At 34.0% G+C, this 27977-nt stretch overlaps 3 protein-coding genes, 1 long non-coding RNA gene and 1 pseudogene across 10 annotated transcripts; 1 reads left to right on the top strand and 4 right to left on the bottom strand.

Moving 5' to 3' along the window:
• Positions 1-519: 519 nt before the first annotated feature.
• On the bottom strand, positions 520-11605 carry LOC103828891 (annotated as a pseudogene).
• Positions 11606-12086: 481 nt separating this feature from the next.
• LOC103828776 lies at positions 12087-17642 on the bottom strand. Its single transcript, XM_009104411.3, has one exon. It carries the CDS (start codon positions 13755-13757, stop codon positions 12273-12275), a length of 1485 nt encoding a protein of 494 aa, XP_009102659.1. The 5' UTR covers positions 13758-17642; the 3' UTR covers positions 12087-12272.
• Positions 17643-18006: 364 nt separating this feature from the next.
• LOC103828774 (uncharacterized protein At4g14450, chloroplastic) lies at positions 18007-18786 on the bottom strand. The gene has a single exon (XM_018652811.2). The coding sequence runs from the start codon at positions 18580-18582 to the stop codon at positions 18259-18261; it is 324 nt and encodes a 107-aa protein (XP_018508327.1). The 5' UTR covers positions 18583-18786; the 3' UTR covers positions 18007-18258.
• A 1588-nt stretch (positions 18787-20374) lies between these two features.
• Positions 20375-24035, top strand: LOC103828773. Of its 6 annotated transcripts, XR_625395.2 has the most exons (8): positions 20378-22350; positions 22434-22547; positions 22622-22699; positions 22787-22953; positions 23048-23116; positions 23338-23385; positions 23458-23543; positions 23631-24035. It is a non-coding gene; the product is annotated as an uncharacterized LOC103828773 (long non-coding RNA). The 6 variants fall into 6 exon arrangements; XR_004448973.1 differs by having other exon boundaries at positions 22787-23116; XR_004448971.1 differs by having other exon boundaries at positions 20380-22350; positions 22787-23385.
• A 1521-nt stretch (positions 24036-25556) lies between these two features.
• LOC103828772 lies at positions 25557-27741 on the bottom strand. 2 transcript variants are annotated; one of them, XM_033274244.1, is made up of 6 exons: positions 27545-27672; positions 26873-26922; positions 26484-26636; positions 26185-26404; positions 26041-26103; positions 25557-25952 (listed from the first exon to the last, which is right to left on the bottom strand). In XM_033274244.1, the coding sequence occupies exons 3-6, from the start codon at positions 26594-26596 to the stop codon at positions 25815-25817; spliced, it is 534 nt and encodes a 177-aa protein (XP_033130135.1). In that variant the 5' UTR covers positions 26597-26636; positions 26873-26922; positions 27545-27672; the 3' UTR covers positions 25557-25814. The 2 variants fall into 2 exon arrangements, with proteins under 2 accessions (XP_033130135.1, XP_009102656.1); XM_009104408.3 differs by lacking the exon at positions 26873-26922 and having other exon boundaries at positions 27545-27741.
• Positions 27742-27977: the final 236 nt, after the last annotated feature.

Genomic DNA, 27977 nt, shown 5'->3' with positions numbered 1-27977 from the left:
AAATCAATGGGACATTAAGTAATATATAAAGGGTTAGGGCCAATCCACTAATTGCCAATTGGTTTTGAGTTGGAAGCCCATAATAAACCCGAATCTAACATGGTATCAGAGCCCAGATCATAATAAGTTAAACCCCTAATTAATATTAACCCTACCCGACCGGGTATATAGGTCGTAATTGACTCGCTCGACCGAGTATAACTGTCTTAAAGTTCCGAGATTTCTGGCCGATAAGAGCCATCATCTCGAGAAGGGGTATTAAGGGATATGTATCCCACATTGGAAAATCAATGGGACATTAAGTAATATATAAAGGGTTAGGGCCAATCCACTAATTGCCAATTGGTTTTGAGTTGGAAGCCCATAATAAACCCGATTCTAACATGGTATCAGAGCCCAGATCCTAATAAGTTAAACCCCTAATTAATATTAACCCTACCCGACCGGGTATATAGGTCGTAATTGACTCGCTCGACCGAGTATAACTGTCTTAAAAAGGTTCCGAGATTTCTGGCCGATAAGAGCCATCATCTCGAGGAGGGGTATTAAGGGATATGTATATCCCACATTGAAAAATCAATGGGACATTAAGTAATATATAAAGGGTTAGGGCCAATCCACTAATTGCCAATTGGTTTTGAGTTGGAAGCCCATAATAAACCCGAATCTAACATAGGGTTAACCACCATCAGCTCCTCCGCTCTCAGCCCTAGCTTCACACGAGCCTCTGCCTCGGTTTTTACAGTCTTCCGATTCGTTGTCCAATAGCTTTTTCTCGGTGTCTTAACAGATTTTGGTGTTCTCTTGGTCACAAGTTCCGTGCGGACGAAGGAATTTTCCGTACCATCGATGTCAAGATCAAGACGGTATGTCACAAAATGGTCGTGGTTGACTCCAACGGTGTTGTCCGCTACAATTGTCCCGTGGATATCATCTTCTTTGATCTCCGATGTGTGAACATATTCCACCGGTTTGACTTCTAAAACTCCGGTTAAACCAACCTAGGCACATGAGCATATCAAATGTAGAAATATCGATCTAATAATCTAGTTAAATATTATTATCTGATTTTACCAGTGTTGAAATTTTTTAAACATTTTTGTGTTTACGTTTATATATCACATTGTTTTATCAAATAAAAAAGGGTAAACTCATTTTTGTTGATTACTATTTCAAAGAATATTTCTGTGTTTGTGACTCACCTTTAGCATCTAAGTTATCAAATCCCAGAGTTTTCATAACTTAAAATGTATTTCCTAACCTAAACAGAGTTTCATAAGACATTACCTCCATTTTGATGGCACCGCTAGGTTTGAACTCGTAATCAACTATGTAGTCATAGTTCCCCACGGTCGTCACCATCCTGGCGACAAGACTTACATCCGGTCTTACCTATGTGATCTGCATCAACATTTATGAAACTAGAAATCATGCTTTTCATATTATAAATATATATATATATATATAAATCATAAAATGATATATTAATTATTACTTCTAAGCCGGGAACTTCTGCTTCGGTATGTCGCCACATAATGTCTCCAGCAATTTTTTCAAAAATGCACATAGCTTTTGATATGTTTGTGGGAGTTCCGTCTTGACCCGCAAAAGTACCATCAAAGAAAACGGCATCTGCAGGACAATCGGTGTACGGCTCAAGGGACACTGCCGACTGGCCGCAGCCGAATTCCCCACAGTCAAGGTAAGTGATGAAGTACCAATCCTCACTTGGGTCCATGTAAGGTACATACATTTCAGACAAATGGCCTTTGTACAAGACTTGCCTGTATTTATTCATGTCTATGTCGAAAATTGATGCGAGAGAGATGATAAGACCAGCTCTAACGTCGAATGATATGTGAAATTCCCAGTTTGCCCATCTATTTCAAAAGAATATAAACTAGTTTATAAATTATAACAATGAATATTTATTTATTTTAATCAAATTTACTAAGCAAATAATTCGAAAAAGCAAATAAGAAGCAAAAGTCATAACATCCTATAAATATATCTATAACGACTTGACTAAGTAATAAGTGCAAAACGTACGTGCGAATATATTTTTGTTTTTAATATAATAATTAAAATATAAAATAAATTATACCAATATATATATATATATATATATATATATATATATATATTATAACAATTTTTGTTTATGTAATCATTATTTTAAAAATTGTATATATTGGTTAATTTTTTTGTTTAAAAGTTTGTATTCTTGAAATATTTTGGTGTGACTAAATTTTAAATTAGCTAATATAATATTTTGAAAATATTTTTAATTTAGTGTATTATATTTTAGTTTTTTGTTTTTGTTTTTACTATAAACATCAAGCATAGAAATGATACAACCAACAAATTATTATTTATTTTGTTATCTATAAAAACTTAATATGATAATTTTTAAAAGAACTCGGCTATACTATTTAATTTCCACATGAATTATCCAAAATATATAAAATCTGGCCTAGACTAAAATATGGTAAAGAATCAAAAAATAATTGCATAATGGAAATAGATTAGACTTTACCGGAAATGATACTGTTTGGATTTATATTTTTTTTTGTTAGAAAAATATCATATATGCATAAATTTAGGATATTTTGTTATTTTTTTAATTAATGGTCTATTCATTTTTATGGTAGATAAAATAATGATTCTGATGGAAAATAAAATAAAATAATGACTCTATTTTAGTAGAGTAGATAAGTGTAACTTCACTAGTTTTAACAAGCTGTTACTATTTAAGCTGAAAATCTTTGACTATTATTCTCTATAAATAGCATAAGTTTATAGCCAAATACTAGTAAAATCGTTGTTAGTCAATTTACCTCACAACATGTCCATCTATCTTGAACCCTGGACCGTTTGGCTGCAAAAAGATGCTATTTCTAAGTGTCGGACCAAACGGTGGCTTGAGCTTTGAGAATCGGTATTCCGTCCCATTAGCTTTCGGCAGAGGACCCATGAACCTGTCCTTAAACGTCGTTACCTTCATTTTCTCAAGATTTACTATTATTGTCATTCCCTCAATAGGTCGGAGATACGTGTTCACCGACCCGTTAAGGTAAAATGGAATCATTTTTATAAGCCTGTCGGTGTCTTTCTCACCGAACCATCCCATAGTTGAGAACGTGACTACAACCTCTGACACTTCCAAGCCCCGTCTCCTGATGGACTGACGAAACGGCTTAAACTTTAGAACAAGCTCGGTGGCTACTTCCTGCTCATCGATAGTGAGCATAGGGTTACCATGTCCTACGCGGATTATGTCCGACACAATGGCTCGAGCGGAAAAATCAACGACGATCTCTCGAGTCTTTCTGTTCTCTCGGGCTATGACGAATGCCTGACGTGGCGGTGGTGTGACATTGTGGTGCAGTGATAAATGCCACGACAAGACTCCGGACTTATCAGGCTCATTGAGACCAACGTACTGGAAGGTGAACCTCTGTGTCGGACCAACAGGGTATTTTTTCTTGATGACATTACGGATAAGTTTAAATTCGCTCTCAGTTAACGGATCAAAGGGATGAGGCGGCCGGATGAAGCTTGAAAATGAAATTACGAAAATGGAAGTAAAGATTAAGATGGGGAAGTGAAGTTGAGGCTGTTGAGCCATTGTTTGTGATTTAATGGACTAGGGTTCTCTATACTTTATATAGCCAAAAATTCCACTCTCTTACACTTGAAACAAACGTGTCTAAAGATAGTTATTTAGCAAAACAAACAAACGTGTCTATTTGTTGATTAAAGGTTTTAGTCCTTATAAAGATAGATATTTCACAAAACATAGAGGGGTATATTAAGGGATATGTATATCCCACATTGAAAAATCAATGGGACATTAAGTAATATATAAAGGGTTAGGGCCAATCCACTAATTGCCAATTGGTTTTGAGTTGGAAGCCCATAATAAACCCGAATCTAACATGGTATCAGAGCCAGGTTACGATCCTGGGACCTGTGGGTTATGGGCCCACCACGCTTCCGCTGCGAGTTGGAAGCCCATAATAAACCCGAATCTAACATGGTATCAGAGCCCAGATCCTAATAAGTTAAACCCCTAATTAATATTAACCCTACCCGACCGGGTATATAGGTCGTAATTGACTCGCTCGACCGAGTATAACTGTCTTAAAAAGGTTCCGAGATTTCTGGCCGATAAGAGCCATCATCTCGAGGAGGGGTATTAAGGGATATGTATATCTCACATTGAAAAATCAATGGGACATTAAGTAATATATAAAGGGTTAGGGCCAATCCACTAATTGCCAATTGGTTTTGAGTTGGAAGCCCACAATAAACCCGAATCTAACACCCTAACCGGCTAACGAAGCATGGCAATGAGGTTGGATATCGTTTATTTCCTGGGCGGGTTTCAGGCACACTAATGGCCCACGATGATTACCCACAGATTCGAGGAGCATTCACCAACTATAACGTGTGGATCACGCTCTATAACAAGTCGGAGGTTTGGGCTAGCGGTCTCTACGCTGATCGTAGCCAAGGCGACGACACATTAGCCGTCTGGTCCCAAAGGTAACTTACATCTCTCTTTAATTCGTATAAAGATGCGCTAAGCTAACGCATTAGCATGTTACATACGAACTATGCATTTCTTGAGAGCGAACCTAATCCTAAGGGATTGATGCAATAATTTATTTTTTCGGAATTACAGAAACATAAATACCTTATTTACTTTATTAAAACAATACAAACTTGTATGCATATAACAGTTTTATGTAAAATTTTAGTATTATTTTGTAAATTAATGAGTATTCTTTTGTTTATAAAACTTTGCAGGAATAGGGAAATAGAGAAGAAAGATATAGTGATGTGGTACACAGTCGGATTCCACCATGTTCCATGTCAAGAAGATTTTCCGACAATGCCTACCTTGTCCAGCGGCTTTGAACTCCGACCGGCCAACTTTTTCGAACAAAATCCTGTTCTCAAAACCAAACCCATCAAACTCAGCTCTGCTCCAAAGTGCACTCCTAAGAACGAGTATTAACATCACGGTTTGATCTGTATAAGGAATCATAAAGATGTCAAGAGATAATCATGCATACCATCAAAATTGGATAAACCATCAATAATAACAATCTACGAATGCATCTCTTTATTATAATGTGGGTCCTTGTGTGTTGATTAGTGACAAATTGTACTTGCGGTTGAATGATCATATCAAAGAGTTGAACACTAACATTGTATGATAATAATAAAGTATTCAGTGGAGCATATTACATGGATTTCCATGTTTATGTATATAGAAATTTGAAAATATTCTTACAAGAAATCATAATAAAACGAAGAGTTTATTTTGCAAGGCTCTTATCAGTTTGTCAATGCTAGTTTCACATAATATATTTAGGACTTCATTTTATAGTTATCATATAGAGGATATATTTAAAGGATATAATCCAGTAGTTTTTTTAGTAAAAATATAGAGATATTATTACCAAGGTTTAAAATTTTTAACAGAATTACAGAGAATAACAAGAAACGAAAAGACAAAAATTTTAATCTAAACACAAACTCTACCAAGCCTTAACAGGGCCGACACGGCAGACCCATTATCGCTCACCAGAGGCTTGACCAAGTCATCCGACCGCTTGCCGCAAAAAAATAAGACATGTTAAACCGAGAGCTGGAATCCGATAATTTTGGCCTTCCTGATGACTCCGCTCTTAAAGATATTGGTCCACCCGAGAACAGCTCGCCGAGGACTTCATAGTACTTGCCTACTTGAAATAGCACACTAAAACTAACTTATAAATCAAGCAAGCTAATCGAATCAAACAAAAATCACAACAATAAAGCATAAAGAAATCAAGTGAGATATGCAAAAAAAAAGAAGCAATTAACTTAAAAACAAAATAAGTCTAGGTTTAGCTCCGAATATAATTAAAGTAAAACCGGTTGTAAAATCCGAAATAAGTTCTGAACTTAAGGTCGAATAAACAAAAACATAAATAGATGACCAAGTTTTAGAGATTTAGAAAGCCAAGGGGTTAAGCATACATGTTTGGCTCACCCAGCTTCAACCAATCGATATTAGGAACATTCACATCATCCACCTTCGCATGTGCAAGCCTAATATTCACTTTAAGCTATTCTTTCTCATACTTCAGGGCTGACAACTCAATGAGTTCGTCAAGTAACTCCAATTTGGCTTGAATATGGTTCATTTCAATCTCCTCATCATGCTTGGCAACAACGGCATTCTTCTGCTCTTTATACATAGCGAGAATCGCCCTATAATGCTCTTGACTTTCTATTTTCCCGGCCTCTTCACTTGTTATGAAGTTTTTGTTGTCTGCCACCTTCACTTGTTTTCCCGCATGTTCATAATCAAAATCTTGGTTGATAACAGGAAGAGATGATGTATTAAGTACACATGATAATACTATCTTCATAGTTAATGTTTAGATATAAGAAAATGATTTGATAACAATAAAATAAGTCTCCATTAGTTAGATCATCTGCAATCTCACAAATCTATTAGACCTAATGTTCTAGAAAATATAAGCATAGAAAATAAACTTCCATCAAAATAAGATCTAAGCCTATTCTTCATGATCTACTTGTATTGTTCAAGAAAATACAAAAAAAAAAAAACATAACAACTTACACAACCGGTATTTGGAGAGACTGAAATGAAGAAGAAGATATATATTTGGGTCTAGAAAAACTATCAATAAAAAGTCATATAAAAAACAATTATATAGACTTGTGTCGTTTCACTTGAACAATAAAGACACTTAAACGCGTATATTTTATTTGGGTCATAATAGATTTGTATATTCGTATGAGAAAGCAAAACAACAATACGTTGGGCTTTCTGATTTATTAAATATTTTTTAAAAAATATGAGAAAGGCCCAAATTTCATAAATTAACCAATATGTAATAGAAAAATTAAATTAAACAGTGTTATATTTATATATACATGTAAATATGTTTTAAGATTTTAGTTCTACTAATTTAGATCAATATTATTAAATTTGGAAAATCATTTTTTGAAGTTCCCATGAAATGCTTAATAGTTAGAACACTCCCATCACATTACATTTTTAATTAAACACACTTGGAATATATGATTTATATTTAGTGTTATATATTTTATAACTCTATAATCTTATTGTTTAAGCTTCTTATTCGTTATTATTAATATATTGGAAAATTTGGAGAAATACACCTATACGAGATTTTAATTTGAAAATTACACCAGTATTTTTTTTAAAATACACTTTTGTATATATGAATATACTAAATTATCCACTCCTGATATTTAATCATAAAGTATTTAATATTTAGAATAAATTTCAACAAGAATAAGATTTATTTTTTAAAAAAACTCTGTACTATCGACACAATATATTTTTAATATATCTGAATATTGTTTTTTTTTTGGAAAAAACATAAAGTTGATCAGTGTAACTTTATCATCTCGATTTTTATGGTTCTCCTAGGTTTAGAAAATTAGAATCTGGTTTTGATTGTTCAGTTTGGTTTAGACCTCGAGTGCAAAATGTGTCTTGATTATAAAAAGAAAACGGTGGTTCTGAGATAATATAACGAGTTAATTTGGTTTAGGAAAAGCTTTCACTGATGAAGGTTATATAGAGTTCTTTTGGTTATAAAACGCAAAGAGTTATAATATTATTTAACAAAAACAATTATAATATTAAAATCATTATTAATTTCAAATTATGTTATAATTATTGAGATATATAATATGGATGAAAATGTCTTTTCACATTTAATAAAGTGTAGTTTTCAGAAAAAAAGGTGAAGTTTTCAAATTTTGAACAATTTCAAGAGTATTTTTCAAATTATCCCAAAAAAAATCAAAAAGAAAAACTCATAGATGCTAAAATATAAGTTTTTTTGAAATGTAACACAAAAGAATATGTTGTAAGAATCAAGAGTAATATAATATTTTGAAATCTTAGTTTAATAATAAAAGATCATAAAACTGAGTTAACTTGGAATATTCTCACTTTGAGTTTTTAATATTTATTTTTAAAACTATATACTTGGTCAAGAGAAATTTATAAAATTACAAAATTATTTTTGATCAGATCAGAAGACTTGTGGACAAGGCTATGAGGAATAGGATTTAATCCCTCAAATACCCATCTGATCATAAGCTAGGAGGAATGCTTAGCAGATGGTTTGAAATCACGCTTTGATTTTGGCTACAATACGGATTCGAACCATAGAGTATAGTTAGTTACCTCATAGATTCAACTTATGTATATAACATGCTTTTTGATCAGATCAATAAATTTGAAATTTCTTCAAAACAAAATTAATTCAATATTTTATTAAAATATATATGAATTTTTGATAAACTTTTCTATATTTTCTCAACAGATTTTGTTATAGTTAAAATAAGTATTAAATTTATAATTAAAATAGATTTGTCATTAATATTTTTAAGTAATTATTAAAAATTCAAAATTTACTAGTAATATATTTTTGAAATAATACATGAATTAAATTTTAGTTATATATTACTTCATCCGTTTTATTTTACTTTTCATTTTAGGTTTATGCACACAGATTAATAAACTATTTAATTTTACATATTTTCAAAATTAAAACATCATTACTAATACACCTAACCATATTTCAACCTATAAAACAAATAGACTGGAGAATAATGTCAATAAATTTTGTATTTAAATTATAAAACGACACTTATTTTGAAACGAGAATTCTAGTATATGTCGACAACTAATTTGAAACGGAGGGAGTATTATATTATGTATATAATTATTTTTTTGATAATATATTACTGTGTATTTCAAAAAAAATAAAATGATAATATATAGTTGTAGATATAAAAGTGTAACATATGTTAATAACTTTAGTTTTTGTATACAATATTACATAGTTTACGAATTTTAACCCGATTTGACGATGAATAATAATTTATTTAAATGAAACCATTTCTTTAAAAATTATGTTAATCTACCAATTTAATATATTTTTCATATTTAATTATAGAGCACGTCTACTTTAATATAATATAGACTATAATATAAAATTTATAAAATAGCATAGAATTTTTATTTTATTTTGGTGAATGATAAAATTTTATTTATCATTAATTTATAGTAAAATTACATTATTAATTACGAAAATTATAATGCATTATATTATAAAAATATTAAAAAATTGATAGGGTTTTATTAATTTTTCTGAACAGATTTTGTTGTAACCAAATTTCTAATTAAAATGACTTATTATTAATATGAACAGATTTACTTGATTATTTATCATTAATTTTTCTGAACAGATTTTATTGATTATTATGATTTACTATGACTTGTCAACAATAAATAAAATTTAAGACTCTAAATTAATTGATTAGATGTATAGTCTTATATATACACATGAACGATGGTAAAAAATTAAATATAACAAAAAATGGTAAGAAACAAGTATGTTTTTGTATGCATTTCATCGCCCAAATTAAATTATGTAGCCTCGAGATACCTAACCGAGGGTCTTGGGTCCATTATTCACAAGTTGCTAGGTTTTGTCATCTTTGTTCATACGTTAGAAGTCAAACATACTGCATAACCCCATGTCTCGTAATACAAGAAACTGGAAAATAAATAGAGTTAAAATGCATCCCCAACTAATACAACATAGACATAGCTTTTTAGCAGAAATAATTTTAATTGATCAGGAGACTCGTAGATTACGCTATCTTATAGCACCAAATCCCCACCAAACTATGACCACATGCTAAATCCCCATGAATTGAAAGTTGTAAATTTATTTCTCTACGAATCAATAGTTCAAATTTAATTACCCATACATGATGATTTTAAATCAGTTTACAAGGTTTAATCGGTTTACTCTTAACCAAACAAATTAAAATCAACTTAACCAACCAAAAACAAAATATATATACACACAAATATATATATATATATATATATATAACAACGAGAAAATCAATCCATTTGAAACTGAAACTATATATGACCCCGTGCTATAGTTCAATAGTTGCAAACTTATTTTTCCACGAATCAATAGTTCAAAATTTAATTACCCATGGATGGTGGTTTTAAATCGGTTTACAGGGTTTAATCGGTTTACTCTTAACCAAAAAAATTAAAATCAAACTTAACCAATCAAAAATCTAATATATATATATATATATATATAAGTTGATCATCTCATGCTTCTTTCTTCTCCTTCTCAACGATTGCGATGGTGAAAACTGATCTTCTCTCATGATCAAACTCTTCCTTATGACTATTCATTTCTGTTCTATTTCTGTCATGTCGGCGATGCCACATTCTCTCCACCTCAGCCGTGGACAAAAACAGTGGAACCAGTTCCTCCGATGGAAGCTATGTCGCCTTGAATCATCATCACATGTTGCCTCTCACCATCGTAGTAAATCCGACAACACCTCTCACCATTATAGATCCGACGGGATAATGTGCCACAGACTTGCAGTTTCTGGCATATTTGCTTATGCAGCAGAGAAATTTGATGCTTTCCGGTGGAAAAGACAATTTGGGTTGAATCTGATTAAGATTTCTATGAAAAAAATGTTGAACATATATAGTCTGGTGGGGATCTGATGATATGTGATAGTTATCGTGGAGAAATAGATGGTCTATTCATCTAAGTTTCGGAAACTAACAAATCAAATCGAATATGCCGAACCAAAATTTTGATTTGTGGTCTAGATCCGGTTAGAATTTTAGTTCATATCAGCATACTTTTTTTAAAATAAAAAATTGGTTCTCGATTCGATTTTGTAGTCGGTTAGTTTTTTCTTTATTTAAAAAAAAAATCAAACTGAAACATACCGGTTTATACCAAACAAAAACCAAAAATCATATCCAAATTTCAAGTCATATTTACGAATATATTCTAATTTAACTGTTGTCCACAAAAAAAAATTATAATTTAACTGAAACTAACCAAACTAAACCAGGCTCTAACCAAACGATTTGTTTCAGTTCAGTAAAATATCTAAAGAACAAATTAACTGATTATAGGACCTACTCGCATTTTTGGTTCAATTCGGCAAGGTTTTATGCAAACCTAGTTAACTAAAAACCAAATTACGTCGCATGTGTAACAAAATCTTTAACATCATTTATAACAAAGACCAAAATCTAAATTCGAGAATGACTCCGAGGGTATCTGTTATATATGTAATCGAGAAAATATGTTTGGTACGTAGTTCGATATATGGCAATTCCTGTTGCGGATGAATCATACACCAAAATCTTCAATGAATCAATCCTTAAAGTCTAATGACTCTCACGAGTTAACTCAGAAACGAATCTCACGATGTTACATATGTGAGTTCACGGAATGTGAAACTCTATGGAATCCTTGGTTTTATCCTCTTGAGCAATAATAATTCACCATGTCCGTTGTAGATTACAGTTACAACTTACAAGATCAATCTAACTCTCTCACATATCAAGAAACGAGCTTAGAAGATTCATGGACCGTACCTAACCAACTTGATAGATATCTTCAGTAACCGTAAAGTGATCAATTTTTGTCAGTAATGGTGGTTGTAAGAGTCTTCTGGGATAATATTAATTCATTTTAGGCATTTATGTTGACCAGTTTTAAACAAACATTTTTGAAATGGTTGTAAGAGCATTATTGTTGACCTCAAAGAGTACTTGGAATTGCTTAAAGACGTATTTGAAAGCATTTTCTCTAAGTCCTTGAAGGCGTACAAGGCCTGCTCAGATTTCACATCTTCACCTACACTCAAATGTGTGTTTGTTTCTCTCTTGAGAATCTGGTATGCATTAGCCAGCAGCATGGAAGTGCCCTTTTGTAGGAAATCAGAACACGAGTTCAGTTTTATATATATATGACTATAAAAGCGTTTACATTGTCAAACTCAACTGACAAGATAGGAAAGGAAACAAGAGAGGCTGTCGTTATAGCTTTTAAAACTGTGGTTCAATAAGACATCATCAATGCACACTCTCTACCCACTCTCCCTCTGATTAAATGCCCTTCTTCACCAAACCTCTCTCTCTTGGTAGTTGGCTCTATTTCCCCATCTGCAAAGAATCTCACATCCATTTATCATCGCTTACCAATGATTCTAACCATTGGAGCAAAGTCACAACTGAAATCTCAATTCCACAAACTTTTTTTTTTTGAAGTATGCAAACAAGACTAGAGAGTTTAGATATTCACAATGTGTTGAATCATAAACAAATGTATCTATAAAACAACACCAAAATGTTAGTCCAAGTAAGCTGCTTGGCATTGACTCTGCCACTCAAAACAATCTTCATAATCAAAGCTACTCGCACAATCCAACAACGCGTTCTGCTGCTGTTCGTAGTGACAAATGTAGTTCAACCCGACAAGAAGTTTACAAATGGCAGCTTCCGTCTTCTCCCTATCAGCAAAGTACAAGGTCTGAAGCAAAAGCACATTAGTCCTCTTCACAATCTGGTTATGCTGCTCAAAGTTGCGCTCACTCTGCCATCTGATCATGTTGTGAGCCAACGGAGCAAGCCAGGAGAGTATCCCGTCTATAGTCTCTTTCCAATCGTGAGCTAGAGGAGCGTCGTAGATCGAAACGTTCTTCAAGTATGACCTGAGGTTAGCCTTCAAGGATGTTTTCAAACTGGTCGGTAGCATTTGGTAAAGATCGTCTCTAGCTTCTTCTCCTATCAGATGAGGGTACTTGAGAAGCTTCTCCACAACTATAACCACATTCGCATAGTGTAATGATAACGCAGATCCTCCAACGGTTGAAGGTGAAGCGTGTTGCGTTAACCTGCTCTTGGAACCGAACTTACTACTCCTCATTCCTCTAGGAAACGTGATGCTACGAGCCTCCTCCTCCTCTTCATCATCATCATCATGACTCCTCGAAGAAACATTCATAGGGAGACACTCCATGAACATCCTCCCTGGATTAGTCCCACAAGGGAAACTAAAATCCGCTCCTTCTGCTTCCCTCCTCTTCAAACTCGAATCCTTTTTACCTCTCACACCCAACCCACCAAACACACTCTCAATCCTACCGTAGATCGTGCAAACAGTCCTAGCCAACATCTCAACAACCTTATCATAAGTCTGGTTCCAAAGAGAAGCCTCTCGAAGACTCTTCACGTCCTGTCTCTGCCACATAAGCTTCTGCTCAAAGGCCTTAACGCTCCCTTGATGCTGTCCGCTTCTCCGAAGCTTCACCACCGCCTGCTCGAGCTCATTCATCACTTCCATCTCGCAGTAAAGAGTACAAGTAGCGTTGACGAGCCTCTCCATCTTCTTAACCATACTCTCCATATCTTTGACCAAGAACCCCACCTTCCTGAAATCGATAACACCGCTCACTATGTCCTCGTAGACGTGCTCGAAGCCCTGTAAAGCGGGCTCGGTGCACTTCTTGCCTAGCCTGGAGACGACGCTGGCCACGCGGCTGAGGTCGTCGAGCTTCTCGGAGACGGCGAGGTCGAGGAGGTGGTTGGAGTCGGAGGAGACGAGGGTTGAGACTCCTGGGGAGGGGAAGACGTGGGATGTGAGGTTGGAGAGGTCGGAGTCGGAGAGGGAGCGGTGGAGGTGGACTGTTTTGGACATGACGTTGGCTACTTCGAAGGAAAGGATGCCGATTGTTTGTTTGGGGAGAGGAGGGGCTCCTTTTTTGGAGGAGGGTTCGAGGAGGAGGGCGTGTTTGAGGTTTGTGCTCATCTTCACTAGCCAAGCTTCTGCGACCATCGCGAGTAAAGATCGAGACTTTGCAACAGAGAGAGAGGGAATCGAATAAAGTTTGTTTCTTTCCTCTCTCTCAGGGGTTAAAGATTAAAAGGAATGTTTGAGCTTTGGCGAGAAACGAGGTGGGGATTCGCGCATGAAAAGGGGATAATCATTGGGGATTATGGGCGGTGCTTAAAAGGAAGACACAACCATTTGATGTGTTTTGATTTGCTTTTTGCGCGTATTGGAGAGGCTAAAGTGGAAAAATGAGGAAGAAGAAGGAGGAGGAGACTTGAATGAGAGCAACTTAACACTTTGGTCCCAGCTCGCTAGCTTCTTGTAGAGAGAGAAAGTTGAGAGATTTTGAATCTGGGAAAAAAAGTGGAGTAGAAGAGATAGAGAGAGAGATTTTTTTTATTATTAACGAGAGGTATTAATTATTATTATTTTTGAAATGGAGTGATGCATTGCAGGTCGTACTTGTTCCACTAATGTTTTTCTTGTTTTGGCATTACATAATTACTGAAATTCCAACTTCTTCAAATATCAGATTTTCACATCTTTTTTCAACAACCTAATGGAGTATCAATCTACGATTTTGTTTATGATAATCTCTTGTAATAGTTTCTAAACAGTATTATAATTGACTCTGTTTTGACCATCAATCAAACGACCAATATACTTTCTTTGGTCACTGTACAAAAACAAGAAGTCAACATACTTGATTAGCAAAACAAAAATGTTTAAGTACTGATTAGTGATTATTACGATAGGACCCAAAAAAGGATATTCAACCCTTTTCTAATGATATCGGTCATTCATTGTTCTACATTACATATTGTATTAATAAAAATAATAATAATAATAAAACTATTAATAAAAAATTAGTTATCTACTAAAATTGTTTTTTTTTCTCAAGATTGTATTTGTTTTTTTCAGCGAGCTAACATAAATTGAATTATGTCCTGTCTCATACGTCTTCTTTAATAACACAAATATGAAATGGCCCTTTCTTTAGTGATGGAATGACTGCATTGAACATTCTTCTTCTTCAATCAAAAATAAATGATGAAAATTAAAAACAAAAACATGAATAATGGAATCTTGATAAAATAGTTTACTCTAACATCTATTCTTTTTTTTTTTTTTTCAACTGAATGAAAATTTTCGAATATTTGCATAGTTGCGGTGTGTGCGTGACATCATTACAGCTTCAGACCATAACATTGGAAACAAGAAAGCACTTGTAAAGTTGATTTACAAAAGAGCTAGTACGTTTGACCGATGTATGTTCTTCTTGTTGTCTCCGTTCTCTTTAGATTTTTCGTCGGCTAAAGAATACCTAATTTGACACTCACAAGTCACAAACTAAAGAAAATCGCAACTCTTTCTCTATCATTTCATCACCATTTTATTAGTTGACCTAATTTGCGAAAGAAAATCTAATATCATATCAAAGTGAGACATTATTCAACACGGTGTTAGCTCTCTTGGACTTGAAAATTATGTTCATCGTGTTTGAGATGTTTCCGATTTAAATTAACTAGAAATAAAAATAAATGTTTTTTGGAGGATGATTGGTTGAGTGGAGGAGGAGTTGGTGACTTAAAATTCTTCATGTTAAGACGAGACAAAGCACACAGAGACAAGAGAGAAAATAACAGATTGGTTTCCAGCTCACTGGAATTTTCTAATTATCAAATACTTCTCCATCAAATATATTTGATTGATCAATAATTTCGGATGACATTTCGATCGCAACAATTTTGCATAATGTTTCTTAAAATTGTTATTCACCATCACAACAAATAACTACACACCTACCTATTAATCATATAAGTTTCTCCTTTGATCATCAACTAGTTTTCCGTTCTTTTACATGAACTTTTCAAAACTAGCCTTGAGCAAACCTTTCTGAACCTAGACTACAACCTCGCGTTCCTCCCACGATACCTGACAACTCGCACCATTAGTAAGAAAATGACAGTCTCAACAAACATAGACCATAATCTGATAACTCCATGACATAGACCGATGATGTTTTTGACTATCAAATGTTTGTCTTTTTATGTGTAATTTTCGGTGGCTAATAATGTCGAGTTCTAAAATACTAATTAAGAATCATTTCGAAGAAACTGATTTTTTTTTATTTTAACTAGTTACTAACCATGCCGCCAAGCATTGATACGTCATATTTTGTTGTTGTTTGTTTTTAAGTTTCTCACTAATTTCTCACAAATAAGTTGTTATTTAATCAAATTGATTTTTATATAAACTTCTGACAAAACTATGTGGTTCCATTGTACCTGATATGACCTAGTAAATTGAAATGAGGATGTTGAATAGAAATTTCAGATGATCACACAATACTTGACAAGCAATAGTATATAATCTATAGGATAATCTTAATATAACGATTTCATTTTTTTGCGATACTGTAGAATACAAATAGATAAGACTAATTGCAGGGCGTGGTGAGCCAACAACTTTCGCCCCACATCTCTTAACATAATTATTATAAGTCAATTTTTAGGTTTAGATTTTGGTGTTTTCCATTTGGACATTTGTCACATGCACCACGAGTGCCACTTTATCAAAACTAATATTCTTGTACTAACTAGTAATCCCCTAATTAAGAATCAATTCGACTTAATATTTGTGTGATTGTTTTTTATTTTAAAAATATGAATTCATATGGCGTCCCAAATGGAGATCACTAAACTAAGAGGTCCAAGATTGCTTACTTATCGGTGTGAAAATATATAAGTAGGCATGCATTTTTTCTGATCGATTTTTGCTGAAAATGAAAAAGAAGAAAAGTTTAGCTTGCTTGTGTTTTTAGCATCAACATTTACTGTCCAGTCAAGACAATGAGATTATTACTTTTCACCCAAAACTATTAATCAAATAATCATGTTTAATCGTTTCGTGCTATGGCATCTTTTACTTGAATGATCTGGTTGAAGTCAAGTTTTACGGTGAGGTAGACATGGCAAAATGAAGTCTCTTTGTTATCTTGCTTTGAAGCTTCTTTAGCAGAAAAGCCTCTCCGGTCATTTGATGTGTAGTGGTCTCCTGGTTATAAAGAACACAAGCAAGGGAACAAGAAGCTAGAGTTATGAAAGTTGCAAGATATTCTTGTTATCCACTTGAAAAGGTTCACGGATATCAAAAAGATTGATAAAAACTATTTTAAGCTTCATTGTCGTCTCGTTTTTTTATTATTAAGTTAAGAGTGGTATAAAGAGTATGCAAGGGTGAGCATTTGAGATCAAAACCGAAGCACATAGTGTAGAAATTTTGATGTTTTGTTGTAACTGAATTGATCTTTATTTAATCGATTTTACTGAATTTTTATTCAACTATAACTTTTTATTCTTAATGTGAGCTGTATAGAGTGAGAAATGGATAGAAACAGAAACAAAGAAAAAAAACAAGCAAAGTGAATAACCTGTGAAGGATGAGTCTCCAAAGAGCTTTCCATGAGAGTTTGTTTTTGGTGAAGGATTTAGAAGATTGAAGCAATTGCTTTTTGGTCTTGGGTTTTGACTTATTACAACTGAGTGGTTTGGGCTTTGACCTTATTTCATTGTTTTGGGCTACTATATTGATTTTTGCCCAGATATTTTATTGTGTATTTGCTTTTTCTTCTTCGTTTTTTTTTGGATCAACATTCCAATTGGATTTGGGCGATAAGTTTTTCCTTCAAGAACTATTTTTGACAACAAAAAACATTAATTGATCTAATTCTGTTACTGAAGTTTTTATTCTACTGGCAAAAACTTCCATGAATGAGGTTTTCAGAAAGTAGGCCCAGCCCACCAAGCACGCTCGTGTTAGTGAGATTTTCAAAACACTACACACACACGAGTCAGTAAATCGATCAAATCGTTTATTTTACCAAACCGTTAGCCAATCAAATAATTTTACAATTAGTAACCTAAATCATTGTGTCCACCACAGAGCAGTGCCTGGCTATAGGCTGGTCAAGCATCAGCTTGGGGCCAAAATTCAGACTAATAATTTTAGGGGCCAATTTGGTAGCATGAGTTGCCTATAGCACAGCTGGTAACCGTGACCTTTATTATTCTAAGGTCGTGGGTTCAAACCCAGCTATAGAATTTTAAACCTTTTTCCTGAAATTAATAATTTGTGGGCCAAAAAAAAATTCCTGCTTAAGGGCCCACAATATTCAGGTACGGCCAGTCCACATTAGTTGTATTCGCACATTTCAACGACGTAGTATTCTTATACGCATAGACATACGCAGTAATTAAATTAGACAGTCTATTATTGCAGAAGGAAACGAACGGATAAGACTTTTCTATGCGTTTGACCAACTTATCTATGCGTTTTGCAGTTGCACCATGCCGATAAGCAGACGCATGTTACTTAATATTTCTTTTAATTTATTTATCTATTACTAAAATAGCGTTGTTCCAACCACAGCGCGTAAATGTGGGCCATTAGATCTACACAAGACCAAAAGAAACTGTACTTTTTTGAACCTTTGGATCTAAAACTAAACAGGTACAAACGGTGGAACAAACGTCGATGATGTCTCGTAACAAAACGGCGCCGCAGGATGCTGCCACGTCTTGAAAACCGGCGTTTTCTCTACCGCAGGCACAACCGCAGCAGCTTTCGTCGGATTCTCAACCGACGGTTGGTAGACAGGTGAGTCTGGGGAAAGAGCTAGCGGCGAGAGGAGAGGAATAGCCGTTTTCCAGTTATTCGCCGGAGCAGGAACTATCTTTAACGCCGGAGGTCGCTTTTGTAAGCGACTGGGCTGCCGCTGATTACCAGAACCAGAGCTGCAAACCGGTGTCTTCATCGTAGTAGACATAAAGAGCGAACTAAACGGGTGTTGAAGAAGAGAACTAAATAACCGACTTGGAAGCTAGAATGAGATTTGTGGTTTTTCCGTGAAGATCTGAGGGAGAAGATAGAGTTTTGATATGTGAGCCTTAAAGATTCGTGTGCGTGTGTTATATATATAAAGAGGCGTGTGCGTGTGTCATGCATAGAAAGGTGGTATGTTTATGTGGACTGTACACACAGTTTGGGTATGGTCAAAGATAATGAAAGGAAGGACTTTAGCTGTTTTGTTTAACTTTTCTACTTTATTTTCTGTGGCTTTGCTGGATTTCTCAGTCCTACGTTTCTTTTCTTTCTTCTAAATTCTAATTTTTCCAACCTAATAATATTCTTTGTTTCTTACTTTCTTCCCCTAATTTACTAATATGATAATCTTATTTTATAGTAACATTTTTCGATGATTCTTACGATTTGATAAAACGCAATCAGGTTTGTTTTTGTCAAATTTGATTTGTTACTCAAAGTCTAACGTAAAACCAATTACACTTTTTTTTTTGTGCAACTCTTACACTATTATTTTGTTCTGAGGACTTTTTCTCATATTCACATGAGAAAAAAAAAAGAAGAGGATGATTACGATGAAACATGAGAAAGCAACGAAAGAACCGACGTTGAGAGGTGGGACCACTGTAACTAGGATCCAATGGACTTAGAGCTGGAAATTTTAATCATTGCCCGCGGGTCCCGCCCCGTTTGATCCGCCGCGGGGCGGGTGCGGGTCGAACCATTTGAAAATTTGAAATCGCGGATGCGGGTGCGGGTCGAGAGTATTTTGAGCGGGGCGGGTGCGGATCAGCCGAATTTGAGTCGCGGGTACCCGCTAACCCGCAAATTAAATAAAAAAGTTTTTTTTTCAAAAAAAAAAACATTTTTCGTAAAATATATAAAAATACAATAAATATTTATATAATTTTAATTATAAATATATTATTTTAATAGTATTTTTTAAAAATAACTATTATATAAATAAAAAAGTAATTATTTTTAATTAAAATAATTATTATATAATTAGAAAATAATCATTTTTAATTAAAATAACTATTTTTAATATAATTAATATTACCCGCAGGTTTGGCGGGTTACCCGCGGGTTTTGGCGGGGCGGGTGCGGATATGAAATTTTTTGGTTGCGGGTTATGCGGGTCGAGTTTTTGAATCGAAAAAATGATTCAACCCGCAGCGGGGCGGAGCGGGTCGGGGCGGGTTGACCCGCGAACCCAGCACTAAATGGACTTGGTTTAACTGATACTTCATGCCACCGCCAGATTTTGACAGTTTCTCATTACTATTAATTTATTTTATTTATAGGTCAAGTTGGTGTTTAATAAAGTATTCTATTCATATATACTCACTCCCATTTAGCCAAGGTATTGCACTTGTGGCCCATTTTTGATCCATACAATTGTGGACACACATGAGAAGTACAGTGTTATTAAGCGACTTTTTTCGTGAAATTTTCCGCATCACTTTATGCACTGCACTATCGACTAAATTATTTCATCTTCTATGGATTATCATATTGTTATTCAAATAATTATTTAACATATCAATAAAATCAAATTTATTGACTAATGACTACGTACATACATTTATCACTGATTTTTTTGTAGTGATATTAAAAGTTAAACAGTTTTACATTGTTGTTACTAAGCAACTTATTATATCAAAGAAATAGAAGAAGGTAATAAGAGCAACATTATTGGTGGGATGAAAAGAGAGAGGGAGAGAGTCCCTTGTTTTGTTTTTTTTCGATCATTGGAAGATAAAAAATAATCTTTAATTAAAGGTTTTTTTCTTTTTTTCTTCCTTGGTTTTCACCCTCTTCTCCTAAAGGATGCCTTAAGAGACTTCCAATAATGTTGCCCTAAAGAAAAAAATACTGAAAATATAAGGAGACATTAAGCCGTCCACATTAGTTGCTTTATAACAAATTTTTATTCTTTTAATAATTTGATAAATGTCAAATAAGTTTCTCAAATGAAAGAGTTTTCACTTTTTGTTGTTTATATATGAAAAAAAAAGTTTAATTTTTTTTTATTGACGTTGCATTTACTGATAGGTATGATCGAAGTCGGTAGCGCCTAGTTCAGTCAGCAGTAGAACGGAGAACATGGACAATAGAAGAAGAAATGAAGATCCTGCTGTTACGCTCCTTCAAAAAGAGATAGATTCTTCTAGGTTTATCACCTAGAAGAGAAGCTTTGCATTTACGCCTTTGTCGCGGCATCAATTGAGATGAAGGCAGTAAGAGAATGTCGGTACAATAGTGATAAAGACCAAGAGGTGTAGTAAAACATTTACACAGAGATGATTTTTTCCGAGTAATTAATCAATATGGCTCGGACTCGGTACTGAAAAGAATAGTCACAAGATTCTTCAAGATTTCTCAAGTACTATGGCTTAAATATTAAATCATGAAAGTGAAACATCAAGAAATTTAATGTCTATTATCCTTGACGTCAAACGTGATAAGGTCGGTAGGTAATGTGGCGATATCATTGATATGACCTCTCCAGCAATAGATTGTTGAACATATTTTCTTGGACTTGGAATTGCATTTGATTACTTCAGAAAAATATAGAAATAAATTCCAAAGCACTATCTTTATATATAAAAGAAGCTTTGTCTCTCTCCCGTGAAGTCACGTCGGATGACAGGGTGGAAATAGGAGCTCTATGGTGTAGACACGTCGGATCCTCACCGTTTCATTAAACCTTCGCAGTGGGCTTCGTTACACGCTTCTTCTGCGGCCCATAACCCCACAAGTATGTACGGAACCCTAATCAATCGATACATTCTCCTTCGTGTTCTTCGTTCGTCTTCGATCGTCAGATTCTGTAACGGTGTTTTGTGGTTTAATCGTCTTTATTCGTCATCCCACTACGAATCTACCTCTTGCCTGTTCGTCTGCTAGATCGTGAATAAATACGCAGCAATCTAACCGACGCGAATCGCTCTATCTACACTTTTGTAATCTCACACCTCACTCATTCTCAAATCTTACCCCTCACCTCTCTCAATGGTTATGACAAAGGTTTTTTTTCCGATCTCAAGGCTGGGCGGTGCTCATTCGTTGTGGAGGCGAGACTGCTTCGATTCTGGGAGGCTAAGAACGTTAAGCGTGGTGGAGAGCTGATGTGGATGGATCTGCTCATGGTCGATGTTAACGTGAGTTATTCATTCTGATTTCTTTTGTATATCAGTCGTTATGAGTTATTTTTTATTCATCATATTGTTCTTATTTTTATGAGCTCTAGGCTGTTTATGCTTCTTGGTATTGTTTCCTGTAGACCTAAACACGTTTATCTAATCTTTTTTTTTTTAATTTTAATTTTCCCTTTTCTTCTTTGTTATATGTGAGCCATATCGTGATTATTAATATTGATTTGGTATGGCATTGATCCTGTTGTTTAGCATAGGTTTTGGTTTCCTGTTAAAAGATAGTACTGATAATCCGTTTGAATTCACACCGTTTGTTAGAACTGATAGATTCTTAACTGCGTTTCACATGGGCTCGACGGATGATCTAGGTTAAAGCTATGTCACATCAGGGAAGCACGGTGTAAGCTTTTCACTAACCTTTCTTCGTATGATTGTGTTCTAATTTGATTGTTCTATGGTTATGAGTTTTAGTCGAGTTCATCTTTTATAGGAGTCTCCATAGCCGTTTCCTCTGCTTCCAGAGATTTGTGTACAGAAAGCTGAAGCTGGATGGGCTCATTATGTGGCAGTAACAGGTGGCTTTCTTGATGTTTAGTTAGCTTGACCACATGATCTGCTTCAAATTTTGTAAATTTGATTTGTTTTGGTTTGGGTATAGAGAGCCATGAAGTTTATACGTGGGGATGGAAGGAATGTATACCCACAGGAAGAGTGTTTGGACAAGTAGAAGGATATTCGTGTGAAATGAACATCTCCTTCTCTGCAGAGCAAGGTAAATCTCTTTTGCATGTTTTTTTTTAACTGTGAAATATGTTGCCTGTGAAGGATGTTGTTTCACTTTTACAGTGTTAAGAGAGAGAAAGTGATGAAGACAAATCGTGATACCACTATGAACAGTTCAAAAGTGATCGTTCAGGTTCACTGGTAAATGAAACTTCGGATTTGGTTTTCATTTTCAGTGGCTTAAACACATATGCTCTGTATTTGGGTTATAATGTTTTTCTGTGGCAGACTCGGTAGAGACAACAAGTGAAAATTTTGGAGATGATGACCACATCTCTCGCGGCGGCGCGAGATGCAGCGGAGGTTCCGGTTTGGTTAAGGCATGTGCTTCTTCCTAGGCTGGAGAGAGGTGATGAATCAGAATATGAACAGCCAATTGTCACCTGACTTTGTAGGTATTACAATTTTCCAATATCTGTGATTGTATTATAATTTTTCTGGATTCGTAGTTCACTAAACAACTTACTGTTGCTGGCTTTGTGGTACTAGCGCTTTGTCAATGCTCTTGATGAATAATCTAATGCTACCCTTCCAGATCTAAAACAGAAGGCTTTTAAGGTGTATATTTACCACTCTGCATCTCTAGCCTCTTAAAGGCACTGGTTTTATGAGTTTCTTATAGTTATAAACATTTGATTGGTAGCAATTAGATACCGTTATTTGAATGATGCATGATTTCATATTAGATGTCTCAGTTATCTAATAGCTACGATTTGTTTTATTTTTTGGTTAACAAGAACATGATCTTAGTATTTGTTGTTGTTTTTATTTGGTGTTAGACAAGCAAATCATAACAGTGGATGATTGAAGCAACTTGACACGAACAGGTAAGTAATCAACGTTGATAACCACAACAATTGTTCTTTCTTTATGATATTGATGGTTCTTTCTTTTATCAGTGGTCCAGGAAGCTCCACTATTCTATTAGACCATCGTCTATACACAATGGTGAAGACTAAAGGGTTTAGCTTGGATTTGTGTGGCTGTAAGTCCTTATTTGTTCAAAGCGCAAACACAACTCACATGTTTGAGCCTGATACTAATTTGGCTGTCGTCTTTACTTCTCTCTCAGGTTCATTGGTTAATGAAGCTAAAAGGAATCTTTTTGGTAGTAGTTTTGATGTCTCAGACTCGGGTTTGACCTTTGAGATGAATGCTCCTTCTCAAAGGACTCGAGTAGGAAGAGCAGTAAAACCAACTCAGAAGTTCCAAGAAATGTAATGGACCATGGTTAGATGGACCCCTGGTGAGAAAGCTCCTTACCACCTTTATAGGAAATTCTACATAATTCTCATATATTTGTTATCTAGCAATTGTAAACTTTGGGTTCTTTCAAATTTAATACATCTGGTTCTTCGTTTCCTCTTTTCATAATTCTTTTTGTTTGTTGTATATAGTTGAGTTTTCTTTCTTTTCATTAGACCACATAATCAAGTAAAGCACCACGAATAAAAACACCATCTTTATTTTTTTTGTAGTTTAACATATTTCTTATTTACCAATTACTTAAATCATATATTTTAATACAACACTTAATACAAACATTTTAATAATCAGTGACATTTTTAGATCACCTCAGTTATAACTGTTTAAATAAAAAAAACAAAGTAATTTCGTAGTAGGTAATAATTTTAATATTTTTGGTACTAATAAAGCTAATAGTCTAAAATATTTTATAATCAGTCATATATATTAAATTCAAATATCATTTTAATCATAATTAGTTTAACATAATTTATAGCAAATAATATAATTAATAAGTTAAATTATATTATAAAATACATTTTTTCTAAAAAACAATAATATATCATCTATTTGTATATCACATCATTTTAATATTTTATATAAATAATGCAAAATTTGTTATATTCCAACATAGATAAGTTGGTTTGAAATGAATATGCAATACAGTAGAACCTCTATAAATTAATAATATATAAATAAATAATTTTTATAAATTAATAAATTTTTCATGTTCCACTTTGGATTAGTAAAATTTAACATAAATCGATAAAATAATAAGATAATATTATTTTTTAAGAAAATTTTATGTAAATACATGATCCCATTAAAATTATAAATTATTAATATTTATATATATAAATATTTTATATAAGTATGAATTTATTATTATATTATTTTTTAATATTTACAATAGAACTATCTTTAAATTTTCTTAACACTTAACATAATAGACCAAATCTAATTGCAGTTACTATCTGTCGTGTTTTGCATTGCAAATTTGGTTGCCTCATTTCTCTCAGTGAACGAAAACACATCGAAAGCATTGAAGGGGACAAGTTCTTCTGCTATATCCGATGTAATTTTTAAAATATTATATATCTTTCCCGGACATACTACTCTTATTTTATATTTATCAAAAACTCGGATTTATGGCAACATCATTACTACATTTTCTATAAAAATTTACTAAAACATGTTAAAACTAACCAATATATACAAATTTTATCTTAATCAAACAATAACCATTTCAAAATTTGTTCAATTTTAACATCCCGTCCGAAGGACGGGCCGACCCTAGTATATCTATATAAAGTTCAACACGGAAATTTTCAAACTTCTTGAAAGTAAGCCTGTAGCTGTATACGTGATCATTTATCAGTCCTTTATGTCAATTCTTCTTTGATTAAAGCGACATATTTCGTGTACGTTTTTCTGGTTTAGAGAACACGTTTAGTCAAATCATTAAATGACTACGATTGATATCCAATCTAATATACTAAAAACCCCAATTATCCACAAATACCTTTGTATTAGATGTTTTGATTAGAGATAGAGCTTTTGTTTAGAGTTCTATCTCCCTTCTTGTGTTCCTAGTGTCTTTAGTCTAAAGATGGATGATTTTGATGTTGTGAAATTGTTTACTACCATTTTCATTGGTCAGCGACTTTGATACGCTTACTTGAAAGCACGTCATTAGTGGTACTGTGCTCAACCCTGAACGTGGGATTTCCTATTTTCTATAGCCAATAAAATGTCGTTGATGGATATAACCATATCAACCCTACGTTTCATAGCTGAACAATCCAATACAGGAACCAGGAAACATAACAAAAGACAAAGCATTCGATCGAAAACTGATATCAAAGAGAGTCGTCTGCTTAACCAAAAAAGAAGGCAAAATACCATATTCAACAACGCGCTCGGGGGACGAAAAGGAGAGCCAATGACGAAACCAAAGAGAGAGGCAATAACCACTACCGAAACAAAGCAAATGACTTTGTGAAATCACATTTTAGTTTGCTTTGGATTTGGAAGTGGAGGGCTTGTCATCTTCTTTCTCCTTCTCCTTGCTCTTCTCTCCCTCCTCGAGGTTGTCGATACTATGTTTTAATCCAATGTAATAGAGCAACGCACCCATTAACGTCAAGTTCTGCAAACCAATCACAATATTTGTTAATCAATTGATCACATAAGACCAATATGTGTGGATTTACGAGGCGTCAAATCTAATTACTAACCTGAGTGAAGTCGTTCAAGTTTGTAGGGAAAGGAATAACAGTTGAGAGCATTTGTGTTGCGAGCTGAATCAATAGAACAATTTTATAGATCAGAATCTTGTAAACAAAATAAATAAAATTCAAGATGGAAATATATGGTTTTACCAAGAAGTAAGCAGGCATAGATTGTCCAAAGATGAACCACAAAGCTGCAGTTCCCTTTGCGGTTATGAGTGAAAACTCTAAGAGTCTTACATCGAATGCGACCACTTGCATTCCCGTGTAAAACGTGAGAACCTTAGAGCCATATTTGGTCATCACATTTACTGCTGGTCCCACCGCCTTCTCTAGCGGCCCGCCACCGCCACCAAAATGATCAGCATAGCTGAGATCATCAGGTACGTAACATAAAGGTCAAGCTTTCTTGATTCAAATATTGTGAGGGATTACTTTAATTTTCTTACTCTTGGATAGCCGAGATGATAAAGACAAGGGCAAATGCCATTCTACCGAAGAATGCAATTGCTGGCATTGACCTTGTTAAGGTTGTGCACATCATGTTCTTGACGTTTGACATCCTCGGATTGTGTTCTTGATGTCAATTTTGGCTATGAAATCTGATTAAGTAGCGGTCAAAAACAGGAAAAAAAACACTTCAAAATCATCATAGAGAGGATATATATATATATATATATATATATATATAAGAATCTTTATGAGAATCATTTGTTAAGCCAAGAACTCTAGAAACAAACTGGTTTTATTTTTTCTAAAAGTAATTTTTTTCTCATTTATTATTTTTCACTAGAAGAAACAAGAATTGAGGTGTTGATTAAGGTGAAGAGATACTTACTTGCTCCAAAAAGTCTAGGCTTTGATGAATCTTTAGTGAAGAAAAAGCAACTAAATAGAAAGTTTATAAGTTGAGAAGAATAATAGAGATGAATGGAAAATAGAGGCATCCATTGGCGAGGAAGTTGGTTTAGCTACTAAGTCGTAATAAACAAACACCACTATTGACGCAGACCGGCTCGTCTTTAACAAATTAAAGGCCTAATATGTTCATTATAAAATGATCTACACGTGTTTTACATCTTAGAGAAATTGAGAATCATGATTTGGGTGTTTTTGAAGTCAACGTTTACACAAAAACACTAATCAAAAATAATTATATGATAGAGATGTGTGTTGCATAACACAGTTGTTTAGGATAATAGCACCCTTAAATATAATACTGACATGATTGGATCCATTGGCATTCACATGACAACTAATTTGCTCGCATATAAGTCAATAACCCCATCTTCAACGAAAGAGGTTTGTGATAGAATAAGATTAGTAGGTGTCTTGTCTGCCATGACTCATAATTCTTGTGATAAATTAAGAAGACCATGCACAGTTGTGATATTAATGTAATCATGTGGGTTTAAATGAGATCTATCTTGTTACCAAACTAGATTAAACAAGATTGTAATAAAATAACAAACAAAGAATAACAAACAAAAATCAAAGAAGTAAATATCACCTTCTTAGATAGATGATTATGTGGATTTTACCGGCAGTGTTCTTCTCCCTTGAACTTAATTTCCTCTTTGACTACCTCTTCGCAGTCTCTCTACTTATGTTTTCACAAAATCCTTGTATGAGTTGTTTCCATCTATCAACTCTTTTTGCACGTAAGGAATTGCGAATGATTTGGTCTGGTGTGAATTGTTATAACAAGTGTCGTCTATCCAGTGTTTAAGTCTTGCATGCTATGTAGCCAAGTGTCGAATACGTAAAATAAGTGTCGAGAGCTGTTACAGCCGTTGTTTGTATGTGTTCGAATTGGAATTACTATGTTGGATTTAAATAGTTTTTTTCTTATAGTGTCTTGCTTTTTTTCGTGATAACACACCAATTATATAGAAATGTAAAGAATGAGGCATTGATTAATGGTGCACCGTAGAAACATAATT

The sequence above is a fragment of the Brassica rapa genome, chromosome A07, assembly GCF_000309985.2.
Source record: "Brassica rapa cultivar Chiifu-401-42 chromosome A07, CAAS_Brap_v3.01, whole genome shotgun sequence".
Lineage (NCBI taxonomy): Eukaryota > Viridiplantae > Streptophyta > Magnoliopsida > Brassicales > Brassicaceae > Brassica > Brassica rapa.
This window is presented reverse-complemented; position numbering and strand designations above follow the sequence as displayed.

Bases quoted from the DNA above. Each gene is read 5' to 3' on its own strand.
- LOC103828774 (XM_018652811.2), bottom strand. From the start codon at position 18,582: ATGTCTACTACGATGAAGACACCGGTTTGCAGCTCTGGTTCTGGTAAT.
- LOC103828776 (XM_009104411.3), bottom strand. From the start codon at position 13,757: ATGGTCGCAGAAGCTTGGCTAGTGAAGATGAGCACAAACCTCAAACAC.
- LOC103828772 (XM_009104408.3), bottom strand. From the start codon at position 26,596: ATGTCAAACGTCAAGAACATGATGTGCACAACCTTAACAAGGTCAATG. The intron at 26,405-26,483 runs GTAAGAAAATTA...TGATGATCTCAG, and splicing joins ATCATCTCGGCTATCCAAGA to CTATGCTGATCATTTTGGTG. The intron at 25,953-26,040 runs GTTAGTAATTAG...ATTGGTTTGCAG, and splicing joins ACTTGAACGACTTCACTCAG to AACTTGACGTTAATGGGTGC.